The sequence below is a fragment of the Castor canadensis genome, chromosome 14 (assembly GCF_047511655.1).
Source record: "Castor canadensis chromosome 14, mCasCan1.hap1v2, whole genome shotgun sequence".
Taxonomy (NCBI): domain Eukaryota; kingdom Metazoa; phylum Chordata; class Mammalia; order Rodentia; family Castoridae; genus Castor; species Castor canadensis.
The window spans coordinates 54,676,559-54,704,004 of NC_133399.1; the positions used below are offsets into that span (position 1 = coordinate 54,676,559).

The 27,446-nt window shown below is 40.2% G+C and overlaps 2 protein-coding genes and 1 long non-coding RNA gene across 10 annotated transcripts in view; 2 read left to right on the plus strand and 1 right to left on the minus strand.

The window, feature by feature from the left end:
* The first annotated feature begins 2,709 nt into the window (after positions 1-2,709).
* LOC141416860 (uncharacterized) lies at positions 2,710-11,092 on the plus strand. Of its 2 annotated transcripts, XR_012441434.1 has the most exons (5): positions 2,710-2,980; positions 4,801-4,904; positions 9,924-10,066; positions 10,607-10,705; positions 10,882-11,092. It is a non-coding gene; the product is annotated as an uncharacterized lncRNA (long non-coding RNA). The 2 variants fall into 2 exon arrangements; XR_012441433.1 differs by having other exon boundaries at positions 10,607-11,092.
* A 591-nt stretch (positions 11,093-11,683) lies between these two features.
* Smim19 (small integral membrane protein 19) lies at positions 11,684-21,783 on the minus strand. 4 transcript variants are annotated; one of them, XM_020179467.2, is made up of 4 exons: positions 21,643-21,783; positions 17,668-17,805; positions 16,013-16,137; positions 11,684-12,705 (listed from the first exon to the last, which is right to left on the minus strand). In XM_020179467.2, the coding sequence occupies exons 1-4, from the start codon at positions 21,672-21,674 to the stop codon at positions 12,641-12,643; spliced, it is 360 nt and encodes a 119-aa protein (XP_020035056.1). In that variant the 5' UTR covers positions 21,675-21,783; the 3' UTR covers positions 11,684-12,640. The 4 variants fall into 4 exon arrangements, with proteins under 4 accessions (XP_020035056.1, XP_020035060.1, XP_020035059.1 ...); XM_020179471.2 differs by having other exon boundaries at positions 17,668-17,884; positions 21,643-21,735; XM_020179470.2 differs by having other exon boundaries at positions 17,668-17,884; positions 21,560-21,699.
* Slc20a2 (solute carrier family 20 member 2) overlaps positions 21,089-27,446 on the plus strand; it is a 92,086-nt gene continuing 85,728 nt past the window's right edge. Inside the window, exon 1 of one of the 4 annotated variants that reach the window (XM_020179459.2) lies at positions 21,089-21,190. The gene's annotated coding sequence lies outside the window, so the exon portion shown is untranslated. The other 3 variants (XM_074054586.1, XM_020179462.2, XM_020179461.2) reach the window with 3 other exon arrangements.

Here is a 27,446-nt window from a genome sequence, read left to right on the forward strand (position 1 = left end):
TATCTATTTTTTAAACATGCTCGCAAATAATATAATGTGTACATAGCTCCTTGGTTTTAGAATACTTCATTGTTGGGGGCTGGGAATGTAGCTCAGTGGTAGAGTGTGCCTAGCTTTGTGCAAGGCCCTAGGTTCCATCCCAGCACTCAAAAATAAGAGGGAAAAAAGCTTGTGTAGAATACTTCATTGTTAAGTGAGCCTGAATCCTCCAACCCAATCTCCTGTGTGAAGTCTATTTGGAGGCACACACATTCTACCCTGAGAGTCTATTTGACTAGACTGTGCCTAGCTTTCAATGAAGGCTTCTCATCAGTTAATGAGAACACAAACCATTAAGTCTAAGACACTGGGTACAAAAGAAACACAAGAGACTGGGACTGAGAAAAAACTAGGAGAGGAGCAGAGGGAGAATGCAAAGTTAGAAAACAGCAGCAAGTAAGAAAAAGGACTTCTGTGTAGTCTCAGTGTTGGCGTTGCCCTGAGATGGGGAGATGTACAGGAAAGAGAATAGGATGCTAGTTAATATTCAGGTTGCAGAAGCCAAAATGAACAGTTTCTAGGAGTAGAGGTAATTAAATCTCTGCACATAAACAGAAGCTAACAAGCACTTGTTGACTGACCACTTCCTCAGACTGGCGAGTTTCATGCTTTTCAAATCCCAAGTACTGTGTCAGTAGCATCAATGCAGAAACCCCCACAGCCAGACACCGACTGGACTGCACTCTCCACTGTGGGGCAGCGGTGACTCCCCTGCCAGCTGGATCATCCAAGGACTTTCACAAAAAAAGTAGGTTCAGCTGATAGGTTTACAATTTCCATGTACCTCTACCTAAAACAAATCCCAAATTCATCTAAGTGAAAAATCAAATTTTAGTTGGAAAACATTAAATTATTAGGGTTCAACCTTGTAGAAATCATAAAAAATATAAAACATATTTTGAAAATCATTCATAATCCCATAAAGAGTAATTAAAAATTGTAAAGAGTAACTAAACTTTAAATTTTCATAATAGCCATATAAAAATTAACCGTCAGGAACCACCAAAGGCTGCCAAGACTTGGCCTGGGAGACATGATCGATGGCAAATGACTCCATTCTTCAATCTTACTGGACATTTTCTTTGCTTATTTAAGTAAGACTTTTAATATGTACACTTCAGGATTCTAAACAGTTTTTTGTATAATCAAAATTATAAACAAGCTGCTACACGGGAAAAAGAGCCCTATGAATATTAAACATGAAGTGCTTAACTCCAGATTCGCTTTTGATCTTTATTAATGTACTCTGTTGTTCTTACATAATAATAATTGATATCTGTATACTACTGAGCCTTATTCAGTTTATATCATTCAGTACGTCCCTGTCCTTTCATTCACATCCTAATGTACTCTCCTCCTCTGTCTTTAACTCCATGTTGCTATCAGTTTTGTTCTGGCCATGTTACTGGTCTGCTTAGATCTCTGTTCTCCATTTCTTTTTAGAATCAAAAGCAAACTCATAACACAGAGAGCCTCTTCCACTGAGAGAACCTCTTCCTCCACTGATGCTGTCTCCAAAGTATACTTTGATACACTGCCAGAATGTTCTCCAGGAGGCTAATGCTGTTATGGTTTGGATATAAAATGTCCTCAAAGGCTCATGTGTTGAAGGCTTGGTCTCTAACTGGTGACACCAAATTACTTTGATTACAAAGTAATTGGCTCATGAGGGCACTAAATTGATCCATGAATTAATCATACCTGAATGGGCCATTAAGAGGGGGCCTAGTTGGAAGCAGTCCACTCGGGATGTGCCTTTGAAGGGCATCTTGTCCCTGGCCTCTCCCCATCCCCTCTCCTCCTCTTCCTTCTCTCTCTCTCTCTCTCTCTTTCTCTCTCTCTCTCTCTTTCAGATGAGCAGATTTCCTTTACCATTCCCTTCCACCATGATATACTGCCCAGAAACACAGAGCAAGTGACCATAGACTGAAACCTCTGAAACTGTAAGCCAAGAAAATCTCTCTTCCTTTAAGCTGCTTTTCTTAGTTCTTTTTTCACAGCCACATACCACATGAAGCTGACTGAAAAAGCACACGCCCCTCCCAGAGCAAAGCCCCATACCTTGTGTGCCCATGTGGCACTATTCAGCTTGCTAACTTTGCTGGTCTAATGGATGGGTTTTGTCATTCCAGATGCTTGATGCTTTGGGGTTTCTCTCTGGTAATTACTTGGTCATGGTGTTTGTCCATTTTCCATTGGTACGTCATTTTCTTACTGATTTGCATTACATCAGTAAGTTTCAGGTGCTGCAAACATCTCTTTGGCCTGCCATTTCTGTTAACCTCATCCACGCTGTCCTTCATTCAAGAAAAATTCCCAATTTTGATGTGAGCAAATTAATTTTTTGTGTGTGAGTTTTATTATTCATTCTTTCAGATTATTCTGCTGTTGTCCACTTTGTGAAATTATTCATAACCTACCGTAGGATCCTGAATTACTTTATTCATTCTTCTTTTATTTTAACCCCTTTAAAGGACATTTTTAGATATTCTGTCTGTTTTCTGAAGTCTGAACTCCTCAAGGGCAGGGACTGGGTATTACTCATCCTTAAATCCCCGGCATGGTTTGACTCGGGTTAGTGCAGCGATGGTGGAAGGAAGGAATGACTCACTTTAGTGTGCATGCCATTGTCTACATTGGCTTCTCATAAGTCATTTCCTCTCACCCCGCCAATGCTGTAGTCAAGAGCCTTCCACTCCTATGGTCTCTTAACCCACCATCACAAAGACCATCACTGAACACTTGACTAATGCTGAGTGAGTCAGAGTCTCTCTCCTGAATTTGGAGCTGGGGCTCAGACAGACTGAGCTAGTCACAGCAGATGCTGGCCTTTCAAGTTCAGATAGGTGCGGGCAGCCCTTCAGGACATCTGCACTGAGAGGATCATGGACTGAGAGAGGGTCTGCTGAGAGAAGACTGCTGTCGTGAAGAGAGAAGCATAGTAAGAGCTTGTGGGGGAAGGGGAGAGAAACTGGATCTTCTTGGTTCCTGGCAGATTCCCAGTTGTTGGTTCTGATCCCTCATGAAGCCCTGGATTTCTTAAGATACCCCTGTATTCCCTTTTCCTTGTAAGGAAAATATCCTGAAAATACTGCTTTATGTATTTTCTAATGGAGAATAGTTATAATGTTCACAGTTTTCTCTGGAGATAATACTGTCTTGTTCAATACATAGTTATCATAGCAAAAGCATTTTTTGGTTCTTTTAGTAGTCACATAGAAGAGAACTCACACATTCAACTTGTTATCTAATGATCCTTTTCTTTACTGTTTACAGTTTTGGGGTTGCTGCTTCTTTGTTTTTGGTGCTGAGTTTGAACTGAAGTTATTATATATGCTAAGCATACGCTCTATCATTGAGCCACACCCTTTGCTTCTGTCTACACTTTTTACTCTTCAAGTGGGCACTCCGATGTTTACCAGTACTGAAATCTTGCGTCCTCATCACAATTTGATTCATCTTTTGAAATTAACAACATTGATCATGTATATTGCTACGTTTACTCTGTTACTATCTATAAGGTCATTCATTCTAACTTTACATTTATAGTCACATGAAAATGGAAAATTTACATAGTAATTTGGTGCTTGGTGGAAGGACCCAAAAAGGTAGAAAGATGAGAAATCCAAAGAGCAGTGCCTGGTGGAGTAGCTCAAGTGGTAGAGCACCTGCCTAGCAAGTATGAGGCCCTGAGTTCAAACCCTAGTACTGTCAGAAAAAAGAAATCCAAAGAGCAAAAATAAATTGTTCAAGAAGCTGGGTGTGATGATGTATATCTGTAATTCCACCACCCCATGCTGAGGCAGGAGAATTGAAAGATCAAAGCCATGAGAACTTGCCTCAAAAAAAAAATTACAGAAAGAAAGGAAAAATTGCTCAAGGAATAATGCTAAAATTAAAATCAAGGTCTGCCCAACACCCAGTATATCCTACTATGATGATTCTAAGTGTTTCTTTCTTGTGTGTGTGTGGAGGGGGGACCTGGGGTTTGAACTTAGGGCTTTGTGCTTTGCAAAGCAGGCACTCCACTGCTTGACCCACACCTCCAGTCCATTTGTTGCTCTGGTTATTTTGGAGATGGGTCTTGCAAACTATTTGCTGGGGCTGGCCTCAAAACTTGATCCTCCTGATCTCAGCCTCCCAGGTAGCTGGGATTACAGAGGTGAGCCACTTGTGCCTGGGATCTAAGTGGTTCTTGCTGATTCATTAAAGCAAGACTGGCATGATTCATGCATGGAGCTTTGTTGCTGTGTGTCATTGAATATAAGTAACGTCATTCTTTTTTAATTATATAATACAAATATTCACTCCTACCAATGGTCTTTTTCCCTGATCCTTCTAGTAATGTTTGACTTTATTTTTGGCCTAAATAGTATAGACCGGCTAAAAGCAAGTAGGCCTCCTGAGTAGGTAACACTGGGTATGGATCTTTGAGGTGGAAGTTCCTGCCTGCATTTTGCAGCTGAGGCACAGAGCCCAGATGGAAGGAAACAGAACCAGGATTTAAATCCATGTCTGTCTCTGGGCCCAGCTCACACTGCTAACCCTGAAGTGTCTACCCTCCCACAGGGCTCTAGGTCACAGAATGTACCTGAACTTCAGGAGCCTTTTTCTTTCTATTTCTTAAACTTGGATATTCCTGAGTCACTGAATGAAAACCGTATCAAAGAGAGACAGAAGGGGAAGCAAATGAGCCAGTCAAGCCCTGCCGTTCTCCTCCAGCTGTCTTTGACTTTGTTTCTCTGTCTATGATGTGGATAGGTACTTTGGAGGAAAAGCTGAATGCTATCCAATCATCCATGGAAAGCCTGGGGGACTGAAGATACCATGACTTACGGAAGGAATGCACAGCAGAAGAGAAAAAGGTACACTAGAATCTTTGTGTGCATTTATTAATCACTGGGAATATTTTCCAGAACATCACAGAGTGTTGTGGCAGAGTGTCAATGGAAGAATTTTTTCAATATGTAGTGAAGTTATTCTGAATTCAGCTTGTGCAGCGATTTATGTAAACCTGCCTATCACTGTAAAACAGCTTGTCTCCTTTTGTTTTCAAAGCCATAATTTAGATGACAACCAAGTATGTTAAGTGGCTTTGTTGAACTGTTGCAAACCTTACGTGCCTAGACTTGTCTGGTACAAAGCGAACTAAACAGACCTGTGATTTATAAACCATGGGGCAATCAAATGGATAAAAAGAAAAAAATCCCTCCTATTTGGGTGTTTAGGATTAATTGCCTGCTGGCATTTATCTCCAAGGGACTTGACTAAGGCTTTGTGATCTGATAAATTAAGCATGCTGCATTATTCGCAGGCATCAGAGCTGTGCTGTTCTCTTACTAAGTCAGTGCTCACACCTACCAGTCGTTCTGTTCCCATTATGAGAAACAGAGTAGGAAGGTTCGCAAGAGATGGCATGGTTCTACTTCTCATCATTGGGCCTCTCCCCTCTCACCACAGCCCCATCTGAAAAATGGGCATATTAACATTACTTGAAGGATGATATGATAACTGAAAGTTTTTAAAATGTAGTCAAAGTAACTGATTCCTAGTCTCGTGTTCATAGAAGACAATTTGGTTCAGATTCATGTTTGGTTCAAAATACTTTAAAATGTTTCTTTAGACAGCAGCTTTTCCTGGGACTGTAGAGAAAGCAAAAGGATTCATACTGTAGTAGCCTGAAGGGGCTAGAGACTCTGCCTAGGCCTGATTTTGTTCTTTCAAACTCATAAATATGCATTAAAAGAATATTGACAACATCACCAACAATCTTTACCTTGCCTTCCAAGGGTCTTAAATTGTGTCCCATTTAGAGTCTGGGTGTCCTTGGGGAAAAGGTAGTCTTGTTCCCATTTCACAGATGAACAAAGGGAGGTAAACTCTTGGGTTCAAAGGCAAACAGATTCAGCACAGATTGAAACAGGTTCAAACTCAGGTTTGCAATTCTGTGTTCCATTAATTAGACCTTTAAGCGGTCCACTGTCTGTCTGCACTGGTGCTTTCAAAATTGTCCTACCATGCACAAAAAGAGAGTCTACTTTGATTATATTAAGTGTGATTTAATATAACAAAACCAAGTTTACTCTACTTTCATTTCTTAGAAGGATGAACCAAGACCCTTTTGATTGGCCAGTAGTGACAAGTTTCAATAGAATTCAAAAGGGAAAAGATTATTTGGACCATGAAATGATTTCCTTCCATTCAGAAGTATTTCAAGCTAAATTTATTCTCAAACAGCTTGAAAAAGCAAATGCCAAGCTTCTATCAAAGCTGGTAGCCAGAAGGACAGTGTCTGTATTTGTCATATGTTGGTTAGTATGCTCATCTCAAATTTCTCCTCAGTTGTAACTGGTGTTTCTAAAAATTTAGAATCCTTTTGAAGCCTGCTAGATTTGCTTGGGTCTGTTTTTTTTTTTTTTTCATGAACAAAGAAAAGGCATATCTGACAAGCATTAAGTTAGCCTAAGTAAGAACTGTTATTAATTCTATTTCACCATGGCAACAGGCCACAAGCCATTTAAATAAGGCATCTAAGAAGTGGCCAAAACCTTAAGTTTGATTCAATTGAATAAGCAAATTTTGAGTAATTAAATTTCCAACCACCTTTATTCATTCGTACTTTGTAGATAAATGAAAATCTGTCCTTGGTACTAGCGTTTCTAAAACCCAGTCTCCAGGCCTCTGTGGAGGACATCCAGGTCTTGAAGATAAAAAGAGAAAGCTGACTCTGATGATCAAAAGTCTCAAGGAAAAAAGAAAATAACTCTTTTCCCAAAGAGATTTGCTAATAAAAGCTTTGACAACACAAGGGTGCACTCAGTGAGGCCAGCATCCCCTCTGACACTCTGTACTATTGCCGTAGTTCCTTGATTGTAGTGAGTGTCCAATAAACAATGTTTGATCAATGTTTTACTCATACATTAACGCTAACGGCATGCTAGACTTTGCTGCAGAACTATAGATGGTAGAAGATGGAAACTTAAATGAATTCAGAATGTGATGTTTTGACATGGTACTGATATGGTAGTGCAATCTGAATAGAGGACGGAGAACCTTAATTGTAAAAGCAATCACCTGAACTATGCTGACTTTTAAAATTGAGATTGGTCCACTCAAGATTGCCCAAACCTAGTTGGTAACTTTATAGATTAGTGGCAATTTTTTATAGCTCATCTTTTCTTAATTCAAATAGCTTTATGTTTGTAGTCATTATTGTTAGTGTAAATTTGTACACCAGTTAAAATAGTGGTATTGCAAACTAATTTGGAAAGGCAAATATATAACTTGATTATTTGTTTTTTGAGGAATTTTCATGAAATTATTTTCTTTGACATGATAAATTGAGAGTTAATGACTACAACAATTTTTGAAGAATTGTACAGGACACTGAAGAAGCATGCTACATATATATGTAGGAAGACAGCATAATGAAACTCACCAAACACTGTTTGAAAAAAGGAGAAGGGGAGAAGGAAATATAATGGCAGGGCGTGTGTGTGAACATGTTCCAGACACACTGTACACATGTATGGAATTACCATAATGACATTCTCTAGTATTATTAATGTATACCAATTCAAAAAGAAAACTGGGTCTGTGGTGTTGGGGATGGAACCTAGGGCCTCATATGCGCAGGCAACTACTCTATCATTGAGTTACATCCCCAACCTGCTTAAAAATACATAATATGCTTTATTCCAGAATATTCTGGGGGGAGAAGTCCCTCTTCCTGTTTTGTTTTTTGGAGGCTATTAACATGATAAATTGTTGGAACTGAATCATTTTTGAAAAGTGTTCTGGACAGCCAGCAAAAAGTTGTAAGAATAGTAGAATTACTGTTGCTCTCTTTTGTGCTGTAAAAAATTAAAATCTGTTAGAATGAGGTTATTCCACAGGTCTGGTTGCTTTCTGGGACAGCATAACACTATGAGACTCAATCTGACCTAACTAAGAAAACATTTATTAAGCACTTATATGTGTGAGAGTCTACATTGAATCAAGGAAAACTTTGGTTATCAGTAGTGGTTTGTTTTTTTTTTAACACCAGCCCTAAGTCCAAAAATCATTCATAAAACAATATTTTACTATATGTCCTCCAGAAATCAGCTTTCCACAAACCTTCCTTTGTACCTCACCTTTTTTTTTTTTATCCTGGAAGACATTTCTTTCCCATCTCATCTTTGCATTCCTCATTACTGCAGAAGCTCAGTACCAAGTCACTCACAGTGTTCATTCTCACTCCCTTGTATAATGGTGACCAAAAGATCATTATGCTATCAGCTATCTTCCCATCTTATAGGTGACAACAGTAGAGTTGACAGAACCCTATTTTACACTGATATAAAAACTGTATAACTACTCCTTATTTTTTTTAAACAGGAGTTTCAATGTAATTAACAATTTTGATAAGAAAGAGGTGACATTCTGATTGTTAATGTTTAAGCTAATATGTAGAGGGGGCAGAATTGGAAGAGGTGGCTAAATGAGTAGGATGAGTTCAGTTAACTGCTTAATGATGATTTCAGAAGACCCAAAGGCTTTCTTATCTGTCACAATAGCAATGTTTTTTAATATCTGAAAGCTTCATATTCCGATTGAAGGCTCTTTCTGCCTCCCTGTTTTCTTTATAAAGTTCCCAGCCTCAAGTATTTTGTTATAGCAACAGAAGATAGACTAATACAGGCAACTTTCCTGTTTTTCAGTCTTGCTGATGGTTGGTATTATACAAAAAATAAAATCTGATTTGCTAAGAGACTGATCTATAAATACTTTTCTATAACTTTAAAAACAATTTTAAAAAGTTATAGTAGTACAAGAACCTCCTATGTGCTTTTTATCCCAATTTGCTAAAAGCCCCACTTATCCCGTCATCTCTCCCCGTATTTCATTTGTTATGCCTCTCATTTGCTTAAATCTGAGTTTCCATCTGTTATCATTTCTCTTTAGATCAAACAGCTTCCTTTAGTATCTCACATAAGACCTGCTGCTTATCAGTCCTTTTAATTGTCATTTATTTAAAATTATGTCATTTATCCTGATATAACTATTTTGATTAAATTCCTTTCCTCTAAACATATTTATAGTTATATAATAGGGACCTAGAGACTGCTTTTGCTAAAAAGCACTAACTCTTCACTTGGGCCTGAAGGCACCTGAAAAGCAGACTAAAAGCTCAGAACCTTCACACTGGTATCCCTCGGGTCCTAGAAACAAAATCTCAAGCAACGCAGGCCTCTTTCAAGGGTTGTCTTCCTCTGGTCAATATGCTTCTGATCACCTTTGAAGAGTTGTTTATCAATTGTTCAAGCTCATAGCCATTATCTGTAGGAGTCAATCTGACACAGTCACTCTGCCACTACCAGAAGCAGCACCTACCAACGCTTTAAAAACACAAAAGTAAAACATCAATTCTACCACTGTTTACAAGTAAATTAATTTAGCAAGTATTTACTGAGCACTTTCTTTGGGCTAGTTATTATGCTAATACTAGGTGCTAAAAATCCTTTCAGATACCAGAATTGTATTAAATTATAGTCACTTGAATGGGCCCAGTGTTTAAAGTATTTCATGTGTGTGTGTGTATCTGGGGACTAAATCCAGAGGCAAGCACTTTACCACTGAGCTATGTACCCTAGACCTGATTTTTTAAATTTCAAAATAAAAATGGTATTCAGAGATGCAACCCCATCCCCCATCTAAAAAACAATGAAAATGATAAAACACATTTACTTGTCCTTTCACAACTACATTACGTGGTGCATTTTCTTAAGAAACTCAGATTTCTTTAGCCAAAACTATTTGCAGTTAAGTTTAAGAACATCAAGTTAATTGCTTTCTTCAGGTAATTTGAAATGTGTTAAAATATATTTTATGAACATCTCAAGGATGGAGCCATGTAAGTGAGACCTCTGTTGTTTCTCCAAATGGAAGAAAAGAAACTCGAGTTATAAACATCAAACATCAATGAGGAGAGCAATGCAGTGCTACTGCTGCCTGAGTCTTGGGGCTGGCCTCATGTGCCTGGCAGGTGAGTGGCCTCTCATCTCACCTTCCTACCTGGCATGTAGAATATTAGTCATTTGCATAAGTGGTTTTTGTTTTCTCTGTGTCTCCATAAAGGCAGGGATACATTAGCATAGAGGCCAATGCAAAAGTCCCACCCAATCTTAGTCTCACTGGGGTTAGAGGTCAGGCAAAGTTTCCATGCCTGCTCCACCCTAGTTCTCAGCTCAGTTCCTCAACACCAGTCTCAAATCTTCACACAAGACCTGCCCCACCCACACAGGCACATAGAAGGATGAGAGGGACAAAAAAGGGAAGAGATAGGGCATTTTTCTTCCATGTAGTTTTGTGTAAGTTTGACTGTGTTCATTAGAGATTCAAGTGGGAAATCAATTAAGAGCAAGCCCCAGTCTACTCTGTCTCATTTTGAACAGAGGCCTGACGTTACAATGATTTTGTCATAAACCCTGCCTTTGATTTTCTGATGAATCACACAAACAGCTCAACCTGACACAGCGTGAGGCTAACTGTGCCTTTTGAAGGCTAACTTCTTCCCTTGGTGCAGCTGGCTGGCATCAACTGGACATCCAGTCATCGAACTTAAAACAAACTTATGCTGTGTGCCAATCCAGGCTGACCAGTGCTTCCTGCTGGATCTTACTTGGTAAGAGGGAAGAAGGAAAGGAAGAACATGAGTGCTCATTACTACTTTGTTAGTCACTCCAGTTTTCTTCCAAAGAAAACAGTTCCATAGAATCCTCAGTGGGTGCGGGGGCAGGAGCAGGGTGGTCAGCTGGGGTCACTTTGAAGTGTGGCTGCAGGACTTCCACCTTTTCGCAGCTCAGCTGTTGAAGCAGGGAAGAAACTTCAAAGTTGGACCTGCTGTTCCTGCCGGCGGGGTGTGTGTGATTCCTAACACTTAGGTTTAAGGGAAAATGCAGAGGAATTCATCCTCTCACTTGCCAAGGGCTGTTGTTCACCAGTTTTTAGTTATGTCTGTCTCTCTCTAGTGGATGCAAATAAAACAATTGATTTCCTTGTGTGGTTTATATTTACTTATGTACATTATTTTTATAAGTCATACGATAGCCAGTTTTTACAACTTTTCCAGGTTTGCAACATCAGTGACAAGTAAAACCCTGCTTCTCCCAATTAAATGTTCTGCCCGTGGAAACATTGGGGAGGGCGTCCAAATTTCATTGGGAATTTGAAACCTGTTGTTAGTTCATTATCTGTGACCCTGCCCCTCACCTCCTCCTTCTATAGCAAGGCTTAAGACTGTCCCCTGGCCTCTCTGCTACCTCCAGCCTCCATTTGAGAGTTAAGAACTATTTCATCTGGTCAACAAAGCACTTTGTACAATACAGTTCTGAATGATATAAATAAATTTTAAAAGTAAATGCAATTTCCCTGAATGACTTTATTTAGTCTAAACCTTAAATTTTCATTTAAAAGTTATACTCTTTAATTTCACAAGAATAAAGAGAAAAGGGCAAGCGTGGTGTGCATATCTAATTCCAGCACTCAAGGCAGAGGCAGAAGAATCTCAAGTTCAAGGCCAGCCTGGGCTACAATAGTAAGACCCTGTTTCAAAACCAAAACAAAGCAAAACAATAAAGAGAAAAGGAAATAATACAAGAAATAATTTGCTAACGCTTAAGAATATGTTTAATTTAAAAGCAGATTATTTGAGTTATACAGGTAGCTGAATTTCCTTGTTACCACCTCCAAATAGCTTTTATTTAGATAAACATGAAAAACTATATAAAAATATTTCATTGTACAGTACCAAATGGTACAAGAGGGTCTTCAGCAAAACTTATGCTAAAGAAGCAGAGAAAGCAGACAGTAACGTAAAACAGTGACAGTGATGACTGAAGCATAAGCTGGCAACACCAAGATAGAGGTGTCCACTTGTCCAACAGCAGGGCCCCAGTATGACCTAAAGAAACCCATGCTAGCAAAGAACCCCGGGAGTAAAGACAAAACAAAACAACTCCTGGGGACATAATTAAGGGGGAAACCTTCTAAAATTAGCAGATGGGTCTGCTTCATGATGAAAGAGAGATTATAAGTTGTACAGCACACTACACAAGTTCTGAAGAAACAAATATCACTAATTCAATTAAAGAATCATTAACACTAATAAGAACACAAATCAATCTGTTATTGATGTTGCACTTAACACAGAACACAATCTAAGAGAAAGTTATTCCAATAGAATAACTTCATTTTTTAATTCTGCAAAACTATTTTAACCAAGTGACATAGCTCCAGGATTCTTGCTCCCAAAGACATGTTTCTAATTTCTCACTGATTTACCCTGAAGAAACCAGATTTTCACAAGGAATGGCCCATCTCTGGTCACAATGCATCCTTTTGGGCACACATAGGCTCTGTGTTCAGGCCTCTGGACATGTGTAACAAGTGACTGCAAGAAGCAATAAAAAAGAGCAAAACCTAACATCAAAGCAGGGAAAAGTCACACATAAGATGACTTTACGCAGGCAGCAGTTTTTAAATGAGGTTCATGGCTTAGTGGAGGGCTGTGGTGCTGACTGCTGCACTGCTTCACTACTTCTGTGCTGTTTTCTCCATTTCATTCCAATGAGAGCTGCACACTGTCAGCTTGACTTTGTGGCTGCTGATAGTCATACTTCCTTGCTATTAAAAAAGCAAGAAGAGATAAAATTAATAAAGCACAAAATAATTACTAGCTAACATTACGAAATCACAATCAAGTCATGAATCTCAGTAAAGAATTAGTTTAGACTTAAGCAATTCTATTTCTTTAAAGAGAGTTAATTATACTCCACGATCCTCTAATTCTCAACACTGCTCATATTCACCTTACTTTATTATGATTATTTACACATAAGCAGCACTCAGAACTCTAAAACAGGGTAAATATTAATTAGGCTATCAATGTTTTATAGTTTCCTTCCTTTATTTCCTCTTTATTTCTATCTTAAATTAATAATGATGCTTTTGTCCAAACTGTAAGGAACATGACTATATTTTAACTTACAAACTTAAGAGAATTATTGAACATAACTGTCATCATTTTAACTAGAAGAAAAAACATAAGCAATTCTGCCTTCTTCTTACTAACAAATACTTATTTACGGAAAACTATATTAACCTGAAATTAGAGTTAAAAGTCTTTGTGACTGTGACTGAACTGCTTAGCTTTAAACTTTCAACCAACTCAAGTTTTAACCAGCCAAGAAAGAGTTAGCACTTGCTCATGTTGCTCAGAGGAGATTCAGATTTTTTGTGGCCTTGAAAGAACTGGAGTTCTCCTTAAGAAAAAGAATCTTGTTTGCTATTTCCTCTTGAGCTGGCAGCCTTTCTCAGGACAAGATATATCATGAAACTAAGAATGATCTATTAGCTGGAATTCACTTAGTGGGAAAATCCACACAAATATTCATTTTTGTTTATGAAAATAACAGCTCCCGAAGATGTCCACATTCCAATCCCCATAATCTGTGACTGTTACTTACAGTTCAAAAGCAACTTTGGAGATAAGATCAAGGTAAGAATATGGAAATAGGGAGATTACCCTGGATCCCCTACTAGTTTTACCTAATCATACTGGCCTTAAAACCAGAGAACCTTTTCCTAGCTAAATTCACAGACAGAGGGAAATGTAAGTACGGAAGAATAGTTAGACAGAGTCAATGTTCCTGACTTTGAAAACAGAGGAATGGGACCATGAACCAAGGACTGTAGGCAGCCTTTAGACACTGGGAAAGGATAAGAAAACAGAGTTTCTCCTAAAACCTCCAGAAAAATGGATCCCTACTAACAATTTCGGCCCAGTGAAATTGCTGTATGACTTATAACCTACAACATATTGCCTACTTATGTTGTATTGTTTTAAGCCATTAAACTCAGGTAATTTGTTATATTAGCAATAGAAAAGTAATATACGCCACAAACATTTATCAGGAGTTTTGATAAATTTAATCATTTTCATTATAAAAGAAAACAATAGTAAAGTGGGTTTATAATTGTTTCATAGCATATATTACTGGTAAGAGAGAACTGTCTTGAAGAGGAATCAATAAAAACTTAATTCCTTACTTATAATTTTCTATAAAAAAGCTTTAGGCTCTGTGTACTTTTTCAAACTACTTAAATTTTAAAGGATTTCTTATTGTTGTAAAATATACATAATATTAAATGTACCCTCTTAATCATTATACAGGTGTACAGTTCAGCAGCATTAAGTACATTTGGAATGTTGTGCAAACATCACTACCATCCACCCATCCATCCGCCATCTTCCCAAACAGAACTTTATACCCACTAAACACTTCCTTTTAGAGCCCTGACAACTGCTATTATACTTTTTGTTTCTGTGGTTTGCCTCATATAAGTGAAATAGGTTAAGTATTTGTCTATCTGTACTGGCTTATTTCACTTAACATCATGTCTTCCAGGTTAATCCATGTTGTAGCATGGGTCAGAGTTTCCTTCCTTTTAAAAGCTTAACAGCGTTCTTTGCATTCACAAACCATATTTTCTTTATAAATTCACCTGCCAAGGACATTTGGGTTATTTCTGTCCTTTGGCTACTGTGAATAATGATTCTATGTCAAAATAAGTTTTATTTCTTATTTTGCACCGGTAACACACGCATATCGTACAAAATGCAAAAGGAACTAAGTGGTGGAGTGGCTCCCACTATCCAGTAGTCTTATAGCTGACTCCCCAGTTTTTCCCCCTCAAGGGAACCACTGCTACTGGCTCTTAGGATACAATTTATGCTGAAGAAAACTTTCAGGCTCTACTTGACTGAAAGCTATACAGTTGGACTTCTGTATCCAAGAATTCAACCATGTACTGAAAATACTTGAAATAAATTATCTGTACAGAACATGTTCAGATTTTGTTCTTGTTATTATTCCCTTAACAACACAGTAGAGCAACTATTTATATAGCATTTACATCATAGTAATCTACAGATGAAGCATACAGTTTATATGTAAACATACCACTTTGTAAATGCACCTGGACATCTGTGGAAGATTGTATGTATATATACTTCTATTTTTCACCCAAAATTCCGTATGCCTGAGAGATACACCAGTAACATCTTGCTGATCATCCTGTTTTGCTTTTTATGTATGTGTATGTGTACATGTACACACATGAAAGCATACACACACACTTGAGTTTTTACTGTGGACATTTTTCTTTAAAATTATCAGTCTTTTTTCCTTAAACCCCAAAAAGCAGCCATCAAAGCAGAGGACGTCAATAACCTGCCATACACCTTCTCGTGCCACCCCGTCCTGTGCCTGCATGACACACAGAGCATTTATATTACACATGGATGATAAAAAGGATATTCTGGTCTTTGATTTTACAACAGCAGCATCCTGGTACATCTTCCTATTCTCACTTTACAGTATACAATGGCAACCACACCTCATTTTTTCAAATGGAGACATTAAAGGCTATGTCTTAGATGTATTCATTCATCTTTTTTTTTTTTTCACTGCCCACATCTGCTGGTAGTCTTCAGAACTATAGGACATATAATACTGAGCTATGACTTTGGGCTTTATGCCTCGAGGTCATCTATCACACTGCTGGAAGCCATTCCCATACTACTTTTGCTGGTAGTAATTTGGCTACTTCAATGCCACCCCATATGAGGGGAAGTGCAAAGGAGGAAAAATTAGAATGGAAAAGATAGAGGTCTTAACTGATGGCTAAAATCTCAATTTTTGCAAAATTTATAACAACACAATCACGTGAAGACACTGGTAAGGCACAAAGGGTCTGAGTGGCCGGCTTCGTGGTAAATCCCCCTTTGCTGAAAACTGTGTCAACATCTGAACAAGACATGACATTTTTATAACTAGCTATTCTTGATAATCTTTTGCTAATTGGATTCAATTCCAGAAAATCTATTTAAAATATGCTATGTATATAGCTTAGCACAGACTATACTTACATATGGAATACATTTCCAGTTGCTGCCTTAAACGAATTTTGCTCATTGTGTCATAAAAGTTGGGCTCTGACAAAGTTTCTTCTGCAGGCGGCACATTGAATATCCTCATAATTTTCCTTTTATTCCTAAACACAAAACCAGTGAAGAAGAGAGATTTGTTTTAATGTCTACAGCTACAGGACTATAATTATGAATTATTCTCATGGTCCTGGCAATCAGCAGCTACATTAAAAGGACTTAAGTGACAATAGTCTATTTTATTTTCTATTTTGTCATTGTAAGATGATTCCTTGGCTCAAGTGTTCTTTTCTCACTAAAAGTATCAGGCAGTACATGTAGCAGTATGCGGTAGAAAAGAAATGCTAAACACTTCCATTTACTATAACAAGGTGATTCTCCCACTTCTAAAAGAAAAGCCATTGTATGAAAAAAATGCATACACAAAAAAATCTCTCTTCCCCTCTCATGTCATCCAAATAAGGAACAAGTTATTGGGGTGGAGAATACACTGAGTGTGAGCTGACCTTAAATTTGCAAATTCATGAATAAAAATGTTTCCTAAAAATAAAAGCATGGCCTTAGTGGAGACACCTTTTTAAAAATAAGAACAGTGTGTCTCTGCTTTTAAAAGGTAAGTGTGGAGGAGGTGGTGACTCTTTTTAGAGGAAAGCTGCTACCTGCAAGCAGAAGACATGTAAGCGTTCTCCCATCTGCTGCCTAGAGTCCACCTGGCCGATGTCCAGCTGTTCCAGGACAGCCATGTGAGGGGACAGGGGGAAGGGCAATCTACGCATCTCAGAGAAAGTGTGGGCTCTGAATATTCCCAGGCCAAACAAACATGAGATCTGGAGTATTCTTTTGAACTATGTAAGGACTTTTTTTTTCTTTTACCTTAGAAGATGACTAAATGATTCCCTGAAGCATATGACACAATTTACTGCAGCTAACACTGCTTGTCCTCTTTAAAGTATACTCCTCCCTTTATTTATTAGTAGTAGTATTTTTTATCATACTTAGGGGAAAGGAGCCAGGAAGGAAGAAAAGAGGCTGTGAAATTAAGCCATGGCATCTGGAATCAAGGCAGAAAATACTTTTTTAAGAATCTGTACCACATGGCACATGAGTGACACAAAGGAAAAGATAAGGTCCTTTTTCTCAAGGTGCTCAAGTTTTTGTAGCTAAAGAACAAACAAGTAATCAGATAAAAGCTGTGCCATTTAGAAGTGCTACGACAGCACCATGCACAAGATACAGGAAAAAGCTTTAGCTGAGTGAAGAGTGATTGGCTGAATACCTAGGAGTTAGTGTTTCTGCATTTCAGGGACTAGAGCCAAAAGAAAATGTGCTCATTGCAAAGTGACAACAACCCAAGTTGATGATAAAATTGCAGAAGTGACAGCACTGGAAGCTTAGAGCAGCTGGCTCTAAAATAGAGCTGAATTTAAACTTTTATCTCTTAAAACAATAGGGATTTCAAAACCAAACCTTGGTCACCAATGGACCAAGGAGGAGAGGTCAGCGGAGACAGCACCTTCAGAGTAGTACAGAATTTCTGATGAAATTACTTTTATGCATTTAAGTAGGATTAAAAAAAAAACATGCAAAACTCTTAACCCCCCAGTTTCTTATCTACTCGGAGATACTAACAAATTTACCTCTTGGCATACATGAAGAGACCAAAGCTAACAAGGATCACTATCAAGTAAACATTGGTGGCTTCATTCCAGGCCTCGTGAACAGTGTAATCAATAGAACCATCATCGTCCATTGCTCCGTAACTTCCAGCCATAGGGCTGTAAGAAAGGAAAGAAAGTAGGGATGGCAAACATGTGGCCTGCTGGCTGGTCCAGTCCTCTGTCCATTCTCTATGGCCTGTGAACCAAAAACGGTTTTACATTTCTAAACAGGTACATAGCATTCATTTATCTATTTTCAGGTGCAGAGGCTCAAACCCAGGGACTCACACGTGCTAGGCACTTTACCACTTAGCTACCCCTGCAGCCCCTCAATAGGTCCATTTTAAATGAGTATGCCTACCTACATAATATCCCCAATTTGCCTCTCTGCCCACAGAGCCTAAAGCAGTTTAAATCTGGCCCCTTAAGGAAAAGTTTATTGGCCTGATCTAAGTTGTTAATGCACATAATACATTTTCCCTTATTTTTGACTTTGAAACATTACAGCTTCTATATAAAGCCTAAAATGTGGGATAAAAAATAATTTTGCTAAAAGGATGAAAGTTGAAATGTCACTGCAGTTTCCAAATTGTAACCATCACCCAGATGAAAGCAAGAGAATCCTTTCAAATACTAGCTGCTCTCCTGACAGCAGCCTAGGAAAGAAGGGACAGCCTCCCAGCACATCCCCAAGTCTGGAGCTGGATGGAGTTTGAGCCCCCTGGCCAACTATGACTGAAAGAAGCTATGGGATAAAAAGTTACTTTTTGCTATTTATACAGCTGTGACTTCTATTCAAGGAAGTGCATTCTTTGGACATTCTCACAGAAAGTTAAGAGTGATAATCACAAATGTATCAAATAGCAAGTAAAAGAATGATTTCTTATTAGTGTTTGAGAAGTTAATTGAATTTTTCCTTCAAGCGAGAGTGCCTCCATTGTGTTGGACATAGAAGTTAAGTCTAAGTAAAATGATTTAATATATGAGGAAAATCCAGAAGCCTTGTTTTAAACACTTTGTAAAAAGGAGAACAATGAAACAAATGGTAGGTGATAAGTGTACTGTAGTTTCTAAGAATAAGACAGTCATTCTTTTAATACCAAGAAAAGAGAGTATCTGGAATGCCCCAGAAGTTGTTTTGCAGTCTTTGTCTAAGCTGCCTACAACAATGAAGGTATGGCAGAAATTCTCTCCCTAAACCATTTGCAGTCTATCCTGCAAACCAGCCAGTCCTTACTCGTGATGTGGCTCTATAAGTCAATAAGCATGTACTACCGTTTCTTCTATAAAATGAGGGCAATTCAGGAGAGGTCTGCTCCTAAGTCAGGTGGCATGTTTTGCTTTTTCTGTCATCTGAAGTCTCTTGTCAGATGGTTGGGGACCTCCTTTGTTCATTTAGAATAAAGTGAAAGTCACGAACAGCCATTTAACATAAGTCCTGACATTGAGGACAAGAGCAATCTCTAAAACATCTATTGATGTCTGTTGAATGTAAGCATTAGTCTTGTGAAAACAATTTTAGCCAGAGAACAATAAAAATAGAACTTACTTTAAATTACAAATGTAATTTCAACAGCTAAATATTATTTAAACATTAGACCAGGCTCAATTCCTACATATTACTGACTGCTACAGATTGGTTTTTTTAGAGTGGGAGGTACAGGGCTATGTGGCATATTCACGTTTAATTCCCATTCTTCCAAATTGAATTCCAGAGGTTCTCTGAATTTACATTATTATTTATAGTAATTAATCAGCCTGCTTTAGAGATGGAGACTTTTAGAAGACCAGGCACTGTAACTGTCTTTATGATTTATGGAATTTTAACCATTGTTGGTGCCAAAATGTTAAAATAACAATGACCATGTTTGGCAAAAAAAGAGATGAATTTAAGTGTATGATTTGAGATACTGCAGAAGGCCAGGATGATTCGGCAGCAAGAGTGTGACTTTCCTGATGGGGAGCTATTAACAAACCTAGGAAGAAACAGGGCACAAAACAGTGCAGGCCACCAAGACACTGCACAAGTGCCATTTATCTGACAAATTACCAAAGTGTTTCTGACCTGCTTTCTAATGCCTGAATGGATCAGAATCAGGTTAATTTCTTACTTCAACCTTTGACAGAATTCTGTTCATGTGCCACTCAATAAATATACTCCTACTCAGAGCTTAATTTCCTCCTGCTATAAATATGCCACCTTTTAATTATATTTAGAAAAGACTTCTAACTGCTGCTGAGCCAGAGTGATAAAATTGTAAAAGTGAATTATACAACATTGCTGCTATGCAATGATACTACTGTTCTATGGTTCCAGGGACATGCTCTTCAGTTATTTTTAGAAAAAGTTGTAAAAGATTTGCACAGAGGGCAGGCCTTTCCTGTCTGCTCCTTAGTCGTGACCAATGGTATGCTTTGTAAGGCTGCCAGGAATAAGGAATGGGGTAGCTCGGGTCATAGTGCAGGCCCGTGGTTCACATGTGGCTTGAACTTTGATCATCCCCCCTAGCATGCCAGTCCAACCAACTGTACACACGCACACTTCAAGGTTAATGCAAGCCATTACAGTCTTCCTCCTGAGTCTAAAGAAAAATACCAGGGGTACTACAATGGCTCTTTTCTGGCAAATTAATATTTCAGCAAGATTGCCAATACAACTAGTCATAAGCTTTGAGTATCACTTAGGGTTCTTAGTAAAAAATGACCTTTTCCCACATTTTCCCTGTGATATGATTAATTCAGTAGGAAGATGCTACGACGAGTGGAATTGAATCTCAAGTAAACATGAATGTGCGGAGAAAAAGCTGCCAAAATGTTAACTAGGGCTTGATTTTTTTTTTGCAGTGCTGGGATTTGAACTCAGGGTTTCACACTTGCTAGGCAGACACTCTACACTTGAGTCACTCCCCCTAGGGCTTGATGTTAAATCGGTAAACTTTTAGATGGAAAAATAAGACCGCTTTCTAGGGATCACGTGACTTCGTCATAAGTTTTAAAACTAAGAGTCCTGACTTTGGGTTCCTGCTACCATGTGTAGGCAGTTCTAAAACTGAGCATCACTTGTCATCTTGACTGGAATATTACTTCTGTCTCTCACTGAGTGCCTTGCTCTTTTCTGACAGCATCCAGATCGAATCACTTAGCAGCTGCTAACACAAAGTCCACTGCATGGACGCATGGAGTTTTCCTTCTCTCGGCTCTGTGAAACACTGAAAGTTTGGTTCCCAGAGAAGCAGCTAGCCGCCTTCAGCTAACAAGGAGGACCTCTAGCCTGGGCAGTCCACTTATTCGCGTGTTTTGCACCACAGCCCTGCCGGGAGGCACTGCACCTCCATTTTACAGAGAAAGGAGGTTGGTAACAGGTGGCAGCAGTGCTTACATAACTTGCCCAAGGGTACACAGGCTAGGGAACCGAGGGACAGGGCTGTCACACACAGCTGACATCTTGTGAGATCTCCTTGCTGAAGAAAACCAAGTCGGGAGTCTGCTCCCCGTGCAGTGGGTAGGGGATCTCCCCGGTTTCCACCGCCCGCAACCCCTCCGGGGACCCGCCTCCCGGGCCGCCGGGCCCTCGATAGGCTCGCGCTGGGGAAGGTGGCCGCGGCTGCCCGCCCGCGCGGCCTCGCGACGCCGGAGGCAGGTGGAGCAGCCCTGTCCTCGCCCGCGGCTCCCACACTAACCCCCTGCGAATACCCCAACCCGCTCGAGGGTCCCACGCGGATTCCCTGCTCCCCCAACCCCCCCGCGGGTCCCCTGCCCACGCTCGGGTTCCCGGGTCCCCGCCCGCGGGTCCCAGGCCGGCCGCCCGCGGGCCGGGGGCGGGGCGGGGCGGGGCGGTGACGCGCGGGCCGGCGGGCGGGGCCGCACTCACGCTGCGGGCTCGGGAGCGCACGAGGCCGGCGCCGCGCTCGCGGCTGTTCCCCCCGAGTCGCGCAGGGCGCGGGAGCCGGTTACCGAGCGGACCCGGACGACCTCTGCTTCGTCATTTCCTGCCGGCCCGTCGGTTTCCGGATGAAACGAGGAGCCAGGTCTTTTTTTTTTTTTTTTTTTTTTTCTCTTCAGTTTTTGAACGCGAGAGACGCAGCGACGGTCCGGGGGCCGCGCGGCGCGTGAGTGGGGCGGGCGCCTTCCCTCTCGCGTCACCGCCGCCCCGCCCCGTCTGCCCCGCCCGCCCCGCCCGTCCCGCAGCCCGGGCCGGGAGAGGCCGCGCGGCTCGGGTGCGGGGCGCGGGGCGCGGGGCGGGGCGCGCGGGGCCGGGGTCTGGATGTCGTGCCCCGCGTCCACGTGGATCTGGCGTCGCGCGCGGGAAGTAGCGGGTCGGCGACTGCCGGAGCCCCACCCCGGCGCCCGGGCGTGCTCGCGTGGGCGGAGGCGGTGGCCGGGGCCGAAGCGCGTCGGGCTGGGGTCCCCAGGGCGTTGTCCTCCGCGAGACGGCCCGCGCCACTTTAAGGGTTTGCGGGACTGCGCCACGCTGGTCCTGCTATCTTCCCGATCCTAGCAAACCCTGCGTGGCCGAGACCACTGGAGTGTTAAAAACTGATGTGACCAGGGCGCCGTGGCATTGTTAGTTTCAATGACTTCTGGATATTTGAAACAGTCGTGTACTGACTTGAAAACTGTTTCCCAGCGTGAGACAGTTGCTGGCTGCGTAGGAGCTCAGCATCCGTGTTGCAGGGTCACAGTTCCATGGTTGGTGGAACCTTGAAAATAAAGAGCCACTTGTCCACGTGCAGGAGGGCTTACCCATTGCTTTTGAGCAAGTGCTCCAGGACCAGCTGATGGCTAATTATAATTCACTCTCGGCCATGTAGCGGTTATATTCTTACTTGATAAGCTGAGATAAGTGTTAGCAATTAATGCTGTCCCCTTAGCAAGTTTTCTTACCTTTGTGGATCTCTGTTAAAATTAAACTCACCTTTGACTGCATAGAGATTATTGATGCAGTAACATTTGCATTAGATTTATAGTGTCAGTATATATTCATTTAGGTATGTTACATATACATGTACTCATACATGTAATTTTGTAAGCAGTTAGAGTCTAAAAAATTAGGCACAATAATAGGGGTTGAGTTGAATACTGATAATTTGCCACTATGCTTGTGTCAAGTGGTCTAGATGTTTTATCTCACTTAATTTTTTGGGGCAAATTTTTCCTTTTTTTTTTTTTTTTTTTGCTGTACTGTGGATTGAACTCAGGGCCTGGCTCTTACTTAGGCACGTGCTCTGCACTGAGCCATGAGAGCTCCCCGGTCCTTTTCCCTTGTAGTTATTTTTCAGTAGGATCTCAGGGTTTTACCCTGGCTGGCCTCAGAGAAGGTCCTTCTACTTACCGACTCCTGCATAGCTGGAATGACAGACAGGTACCACCACGCCTGGTTTACTGATTAAGATGGGATCTCATGAACTTTTTTGCCCGGACTATACTCCAACCGCCATCTTCCAGATTTCTGCTACTTGCCTCCCAAGTATCTGGGATGGCAGGCATGCTTCTCTGCTTCTGGCCTCAAAATTATTTGAAACATGAGTTTGATATGAATGTGTCCAGGTAACGAATATGTGTATTAAATATTTGCTTCTGCTTCTGTAAATTGAGGGTGTTGGCAGTATTAAAATGACTCAGTGAATGGATATGCTTTTCAAGTTGGCTGATGGCTTTAAAAACACAATTTACAGGTAGTCCCTTTATTTGGGTATTCAGTAGTTTCCAAAAGCCTATCTTATAACATTATCCCCCAATGAACAAGCTATGCTAGGACTTAAGGAAAAGTAAAGCTTTTCTTAAAGGGCCCTTTGTGCCGTATTTCTTAGTGACATTCCTAATTAAGTGCAAACAAATGACATAATGAAAAAAGGAAGACTATTTTTCCAATACCAAAGGAAGGAAATAAACAGCTGGCTGTTTGACCTTGTTGGAGTGGTACAATTTCATTGAGCGTTTGAATGTTAAGAATGTAGATTATTTGAATTGTAGGTAGTTGTGAAAGATTTACGGCTTCATTTTTCAGTTTGTCTTTAAATCTCTTAAAAATATATTCCTGATTGGATCTAGTACTTTATGCATTAAGAAATTAAGGTTTTGGTTGGATTTAACTAAATAGTTTTGGCTTCTGTAATCAAGAATATTTTGAGTATGTTTACAAAAATGCAATTTAATGATTTATATAGGTATACCAGCTCCAAAAACATTGATTCTGAGAATGATGGTGGGGTGCCACAGCTGCATCTTGTGAGTAGCAGCGATTGGAAGGACAGGAAAGGCTTTAGAAGGTGCCTAGAGATGGGTGTTACTGTGGCTAAAGCATCCACCATGGAAGAGGAAAAGACTGGGAAAGCTTTGCCAGGGGAATTCACTAGAGGGCTTCAGTATTTGAAGGCATTGTCTTTGGGAGGGGCAGATAGAGAGCTGCTGCCATTGGTGGGAGGAGCTAAGAAGGAAAAGGTGCGCATTTTCTTTCAGAGTGAATGCCTGTGGTGTAACCGATTCTTGCCACCCCACACATGCATCTTCAGGCATGTTCCCAGCTTTGATATTTGTGAGCAGTCACTGGTAGATGAGGTAAAACAAGGAAAAAGTGGGAGTCAGGAATACCCCAAAGCAGAAGGGATATAAGCCAAGCATTATTAACTTAACTGTGAAATTTAGGAACCATTAACAAAACTATTCCAGTAATATTGGCTAATTGAATAATGTTTTTAAACCTCCTTATCTCTTGATATAAGGAGATTGTCCCATTAATGTGCTTTATAGACAGTGGAACAGATTAAGAATATAGTACGGTACAATAAGTGAAAAGTTCACGACAGCCCTTTCTGTATGTCACCGTTGGAAAGCCATAGTAACTAGTGACAGCATTAGCTTCTGTCTGCAAAGTGTTTAAGTGATTTTTTATTTCCTATGATAAGACAAACCTTCTCATTCCTTTCTTTAAAACTTGGTTCTGGGGCTGAGGCTGCACTTCAGTCGGAGAGCACTTACCTAGCATGCCTGAGGCCCTGGGTCCCATCCCCAGCACCACCAAAACCAAAACAACAAAAGAACTTGGCGCTTCTGCCCTTTAACTCCCAGAATGCAGGCTTTTTCCGTACCCAGTACCTTGGGCATACTAATCCCCCTCTTAGCTACACCTCAGCCCTAAAGATGTTCTTTTTTAAAGTTTCAAAATAGTGTAAACAATTGCAATGGCTCTAAAGTGCAGAAGTAGTGCTGAATTTTCCAGATAGAAGTTTATCATAAAATGCTCGAGGTGACAAAGGGGAGAAAATGAGTTTTGAACCTCAAAGCTAAATGAGCATTTTAACTTTCGGTAGCTGTTGGTTTCTAGGGTAGTGATTTACCAGGACACAGGATGATGACTTAATTTCCTGATTTAGTGTCAAAGAATTATGCCAAATAAAATAGTATTGAATGACACATATCTTATTGCCTTTTTTTTTTTTTTTTTAGCACTTTCGAGATTTAACTTACTAATGGTGACTTATCAGAATGTGGGTGTGATGGAGGTTTTCTGTGCTTCTGTCCATTTGCTTTGTCCTTCTGTGGAATTTTGACCTTACTTTTTCAGCTTGGGTTGAGCAATTGACAACACCGTTTGGGTCAGGAGGTCTCTTGTAACCAAGTAATATTTTTTGGTAGAAAAAAAATGTAAAATTGTGCTGTTGATTTGGTTACAAACCTGGAATCAAGTAAGTCTGGAGCCATGTGGAGGACCTATCAACAAAATCCAGCAAGATAAAGACACTCTCTGAAAGCCTAGTTCTGTATCCCTCCTGTTGGGAGGGAGCTGACAGCGTTACTTTGTGGGTGGTGGGCTTCCACAGTCACTGAATGTCACTGGCCGTGTGTGACTGCATGCACGCTTTGCCACACCTGCTGTCCAGGGATTGCAGAAGAAAGTGCCTTGGAAGGAAGCATGGGCCACCAGGCCAGTTAGCAGCCCTGGTGGCCACTGCTGCACAGGTACAGTGCTCCGTGTGGCAGATACTTACCACGGGGAAGAGTAGCATGTCATCTGTCTTGGGGTTGGTTCATTATTGTAATGTCACGTGAGGTGGACTGCATTGAAGCAATTGGGAATTAAACGTATTGCATTTTGTGTTCTATTTAAATATCCAAAGATCTCGCTTGGAAACCTTAACTTAAAAGACTCTATATCAATGTGTTATCCATTTGGCACATCAGGCTCTTTCCTGGATGGAAGGTTTTTAGTGAAAGAGAATAAGATGCATGGATTGATTGATTGTAAGCCAGTCAAGCTAGCATGATTTCATAAAGTTGCTGCTACTCCATTAGTGAATTTTAGGGTTATAGAACTAGATGCTAAACACAGTCTAGTTTGGAAACTGGGAGTGTATATCAGAATGACCCAGAATTTGTTATAAAAGTAACATACCCAGAGATTCAGGTCCGATAGGGCTGTGGTGGGGCTGGGCGTCTGCGTTTTAATCCATCCTCAAGTGATTCTTGGGCCTCTTCCCCTGTAAAAAGAACCAGCCCTGTATTTTACAGATAAGAAAATCAGGGCAAAGTAAAATGACTTGCCTACAGCTGGTCTTGTGGTACCAACAGTTTATGACCAGATAATTTGGAATTCTAGAATTTTGTGACTAGAAGAAATTTTCTAGGTCATCAATCCAGTAGCTCACTTTATATCCGAATATAAAATGTGCTTATTCATACTATTTCCAAGTAAGATATGGATGCAGAGCAGTAGTGTTTTATTAAAGTCTGTTCTGTCCTGGCTGTGGTCAAGACAGAAGTCAGTGGCCAGAATTTCCATATAATTTTGACTGATGCTTTGTTTTATTAGTTTCAGAAACTGTTGAAACTAATAACTAATTGTTGATTATCTGCAATACTTTTGTTGTCTACCCTGTGGTACTCTTTTAAGTTTTTTTTTGAAATACTGTATTTTTAAAACTGAAGTGAAACATTAAAATTTCTGATTGGAATTACTTATTTTTCAATCTTACTAAAATAAAATATTGTGTGGGAATTTCCATTGTATTCTTAGTGGCTTTTTTTTTGTTTTTGTTTTTGTTTTTTTTTTTAAATCTGGTTGATTTTTAATTTTTCTTTTTAAGGGAGCTTACCTTGGAAACAGCATGATTGACCTCCATGTCATCTTGGAATATGGGAGGTAATCCTAGTTTCAGCAAGTCTTCATAGAGACCAGCACCAGGTTTACTCCCTCAAGAAGTCTCTGAAAGCCTGTGGACACAGTGTTTCCAGAAGGCAAATGCCTGGGAGTGGACTGGCCACCAAGGACTCTCATGACTGGTAAACAATGGAAGACAAGGGTCATGTTAAGAAGCAACTCCAATACCATTTAGGATTTTTGAACATCTGAAAGAAGATAATTCTGAAAACATGAGTGACAAGATTCTAAGACATTTCTCTATGTGTTTCTTAACATTATCTTTTTGTATAATATTTGATTTATTGCCCAAGACTGCAGTAGGTGGTAACCTACTTAGGATCAGCCTTCTATTTTGTCTGGATGGAGAAATCACATCAGTAGGAGGAAAAACAGGAACTGTTGGTTGGGGTATTGTCCCCCAGAAATGGACTTATCCAGTAATCACTCAAGGGTGTGAGTGTTGACAGACTGTTAATAACGATGTGCTCCTTCATTGCTACTTGGCTTCTATCTTCCTTATCTACTCCGGCCTCTGCACAGACTTACTTTCTCAAGCAAGTCTTTGGCGCTGGAGATCTGATTATCATATTTTTCAGCATGAAAGTAAGAATTGCATCTT

Excerpts from the sequence above, each read along its gene's own strand:
- Smim19 (XM_020179467.2), bottom strand. The coding sequence starts at position 21,674 with ATGACGAAGCAGAGGTCGTCCGGGTCCGCTCG. Across the intron at positions 17,806-21,642 it reads AGGTCGTCCGGGTCCGCTCG|CCCTATGGCTGGAAGTTACG; the intron begins GTAACCGGCTCC and ends CCTTTCTTACAG. Across the intron at positions 16,138-17,667 it reads CTCTTCATGTATGCCAAGAG|GAATAAAAGGAAAATTATGA; the intron begins GTAAATTTGTTA and ends TTTTGTGTTTAG.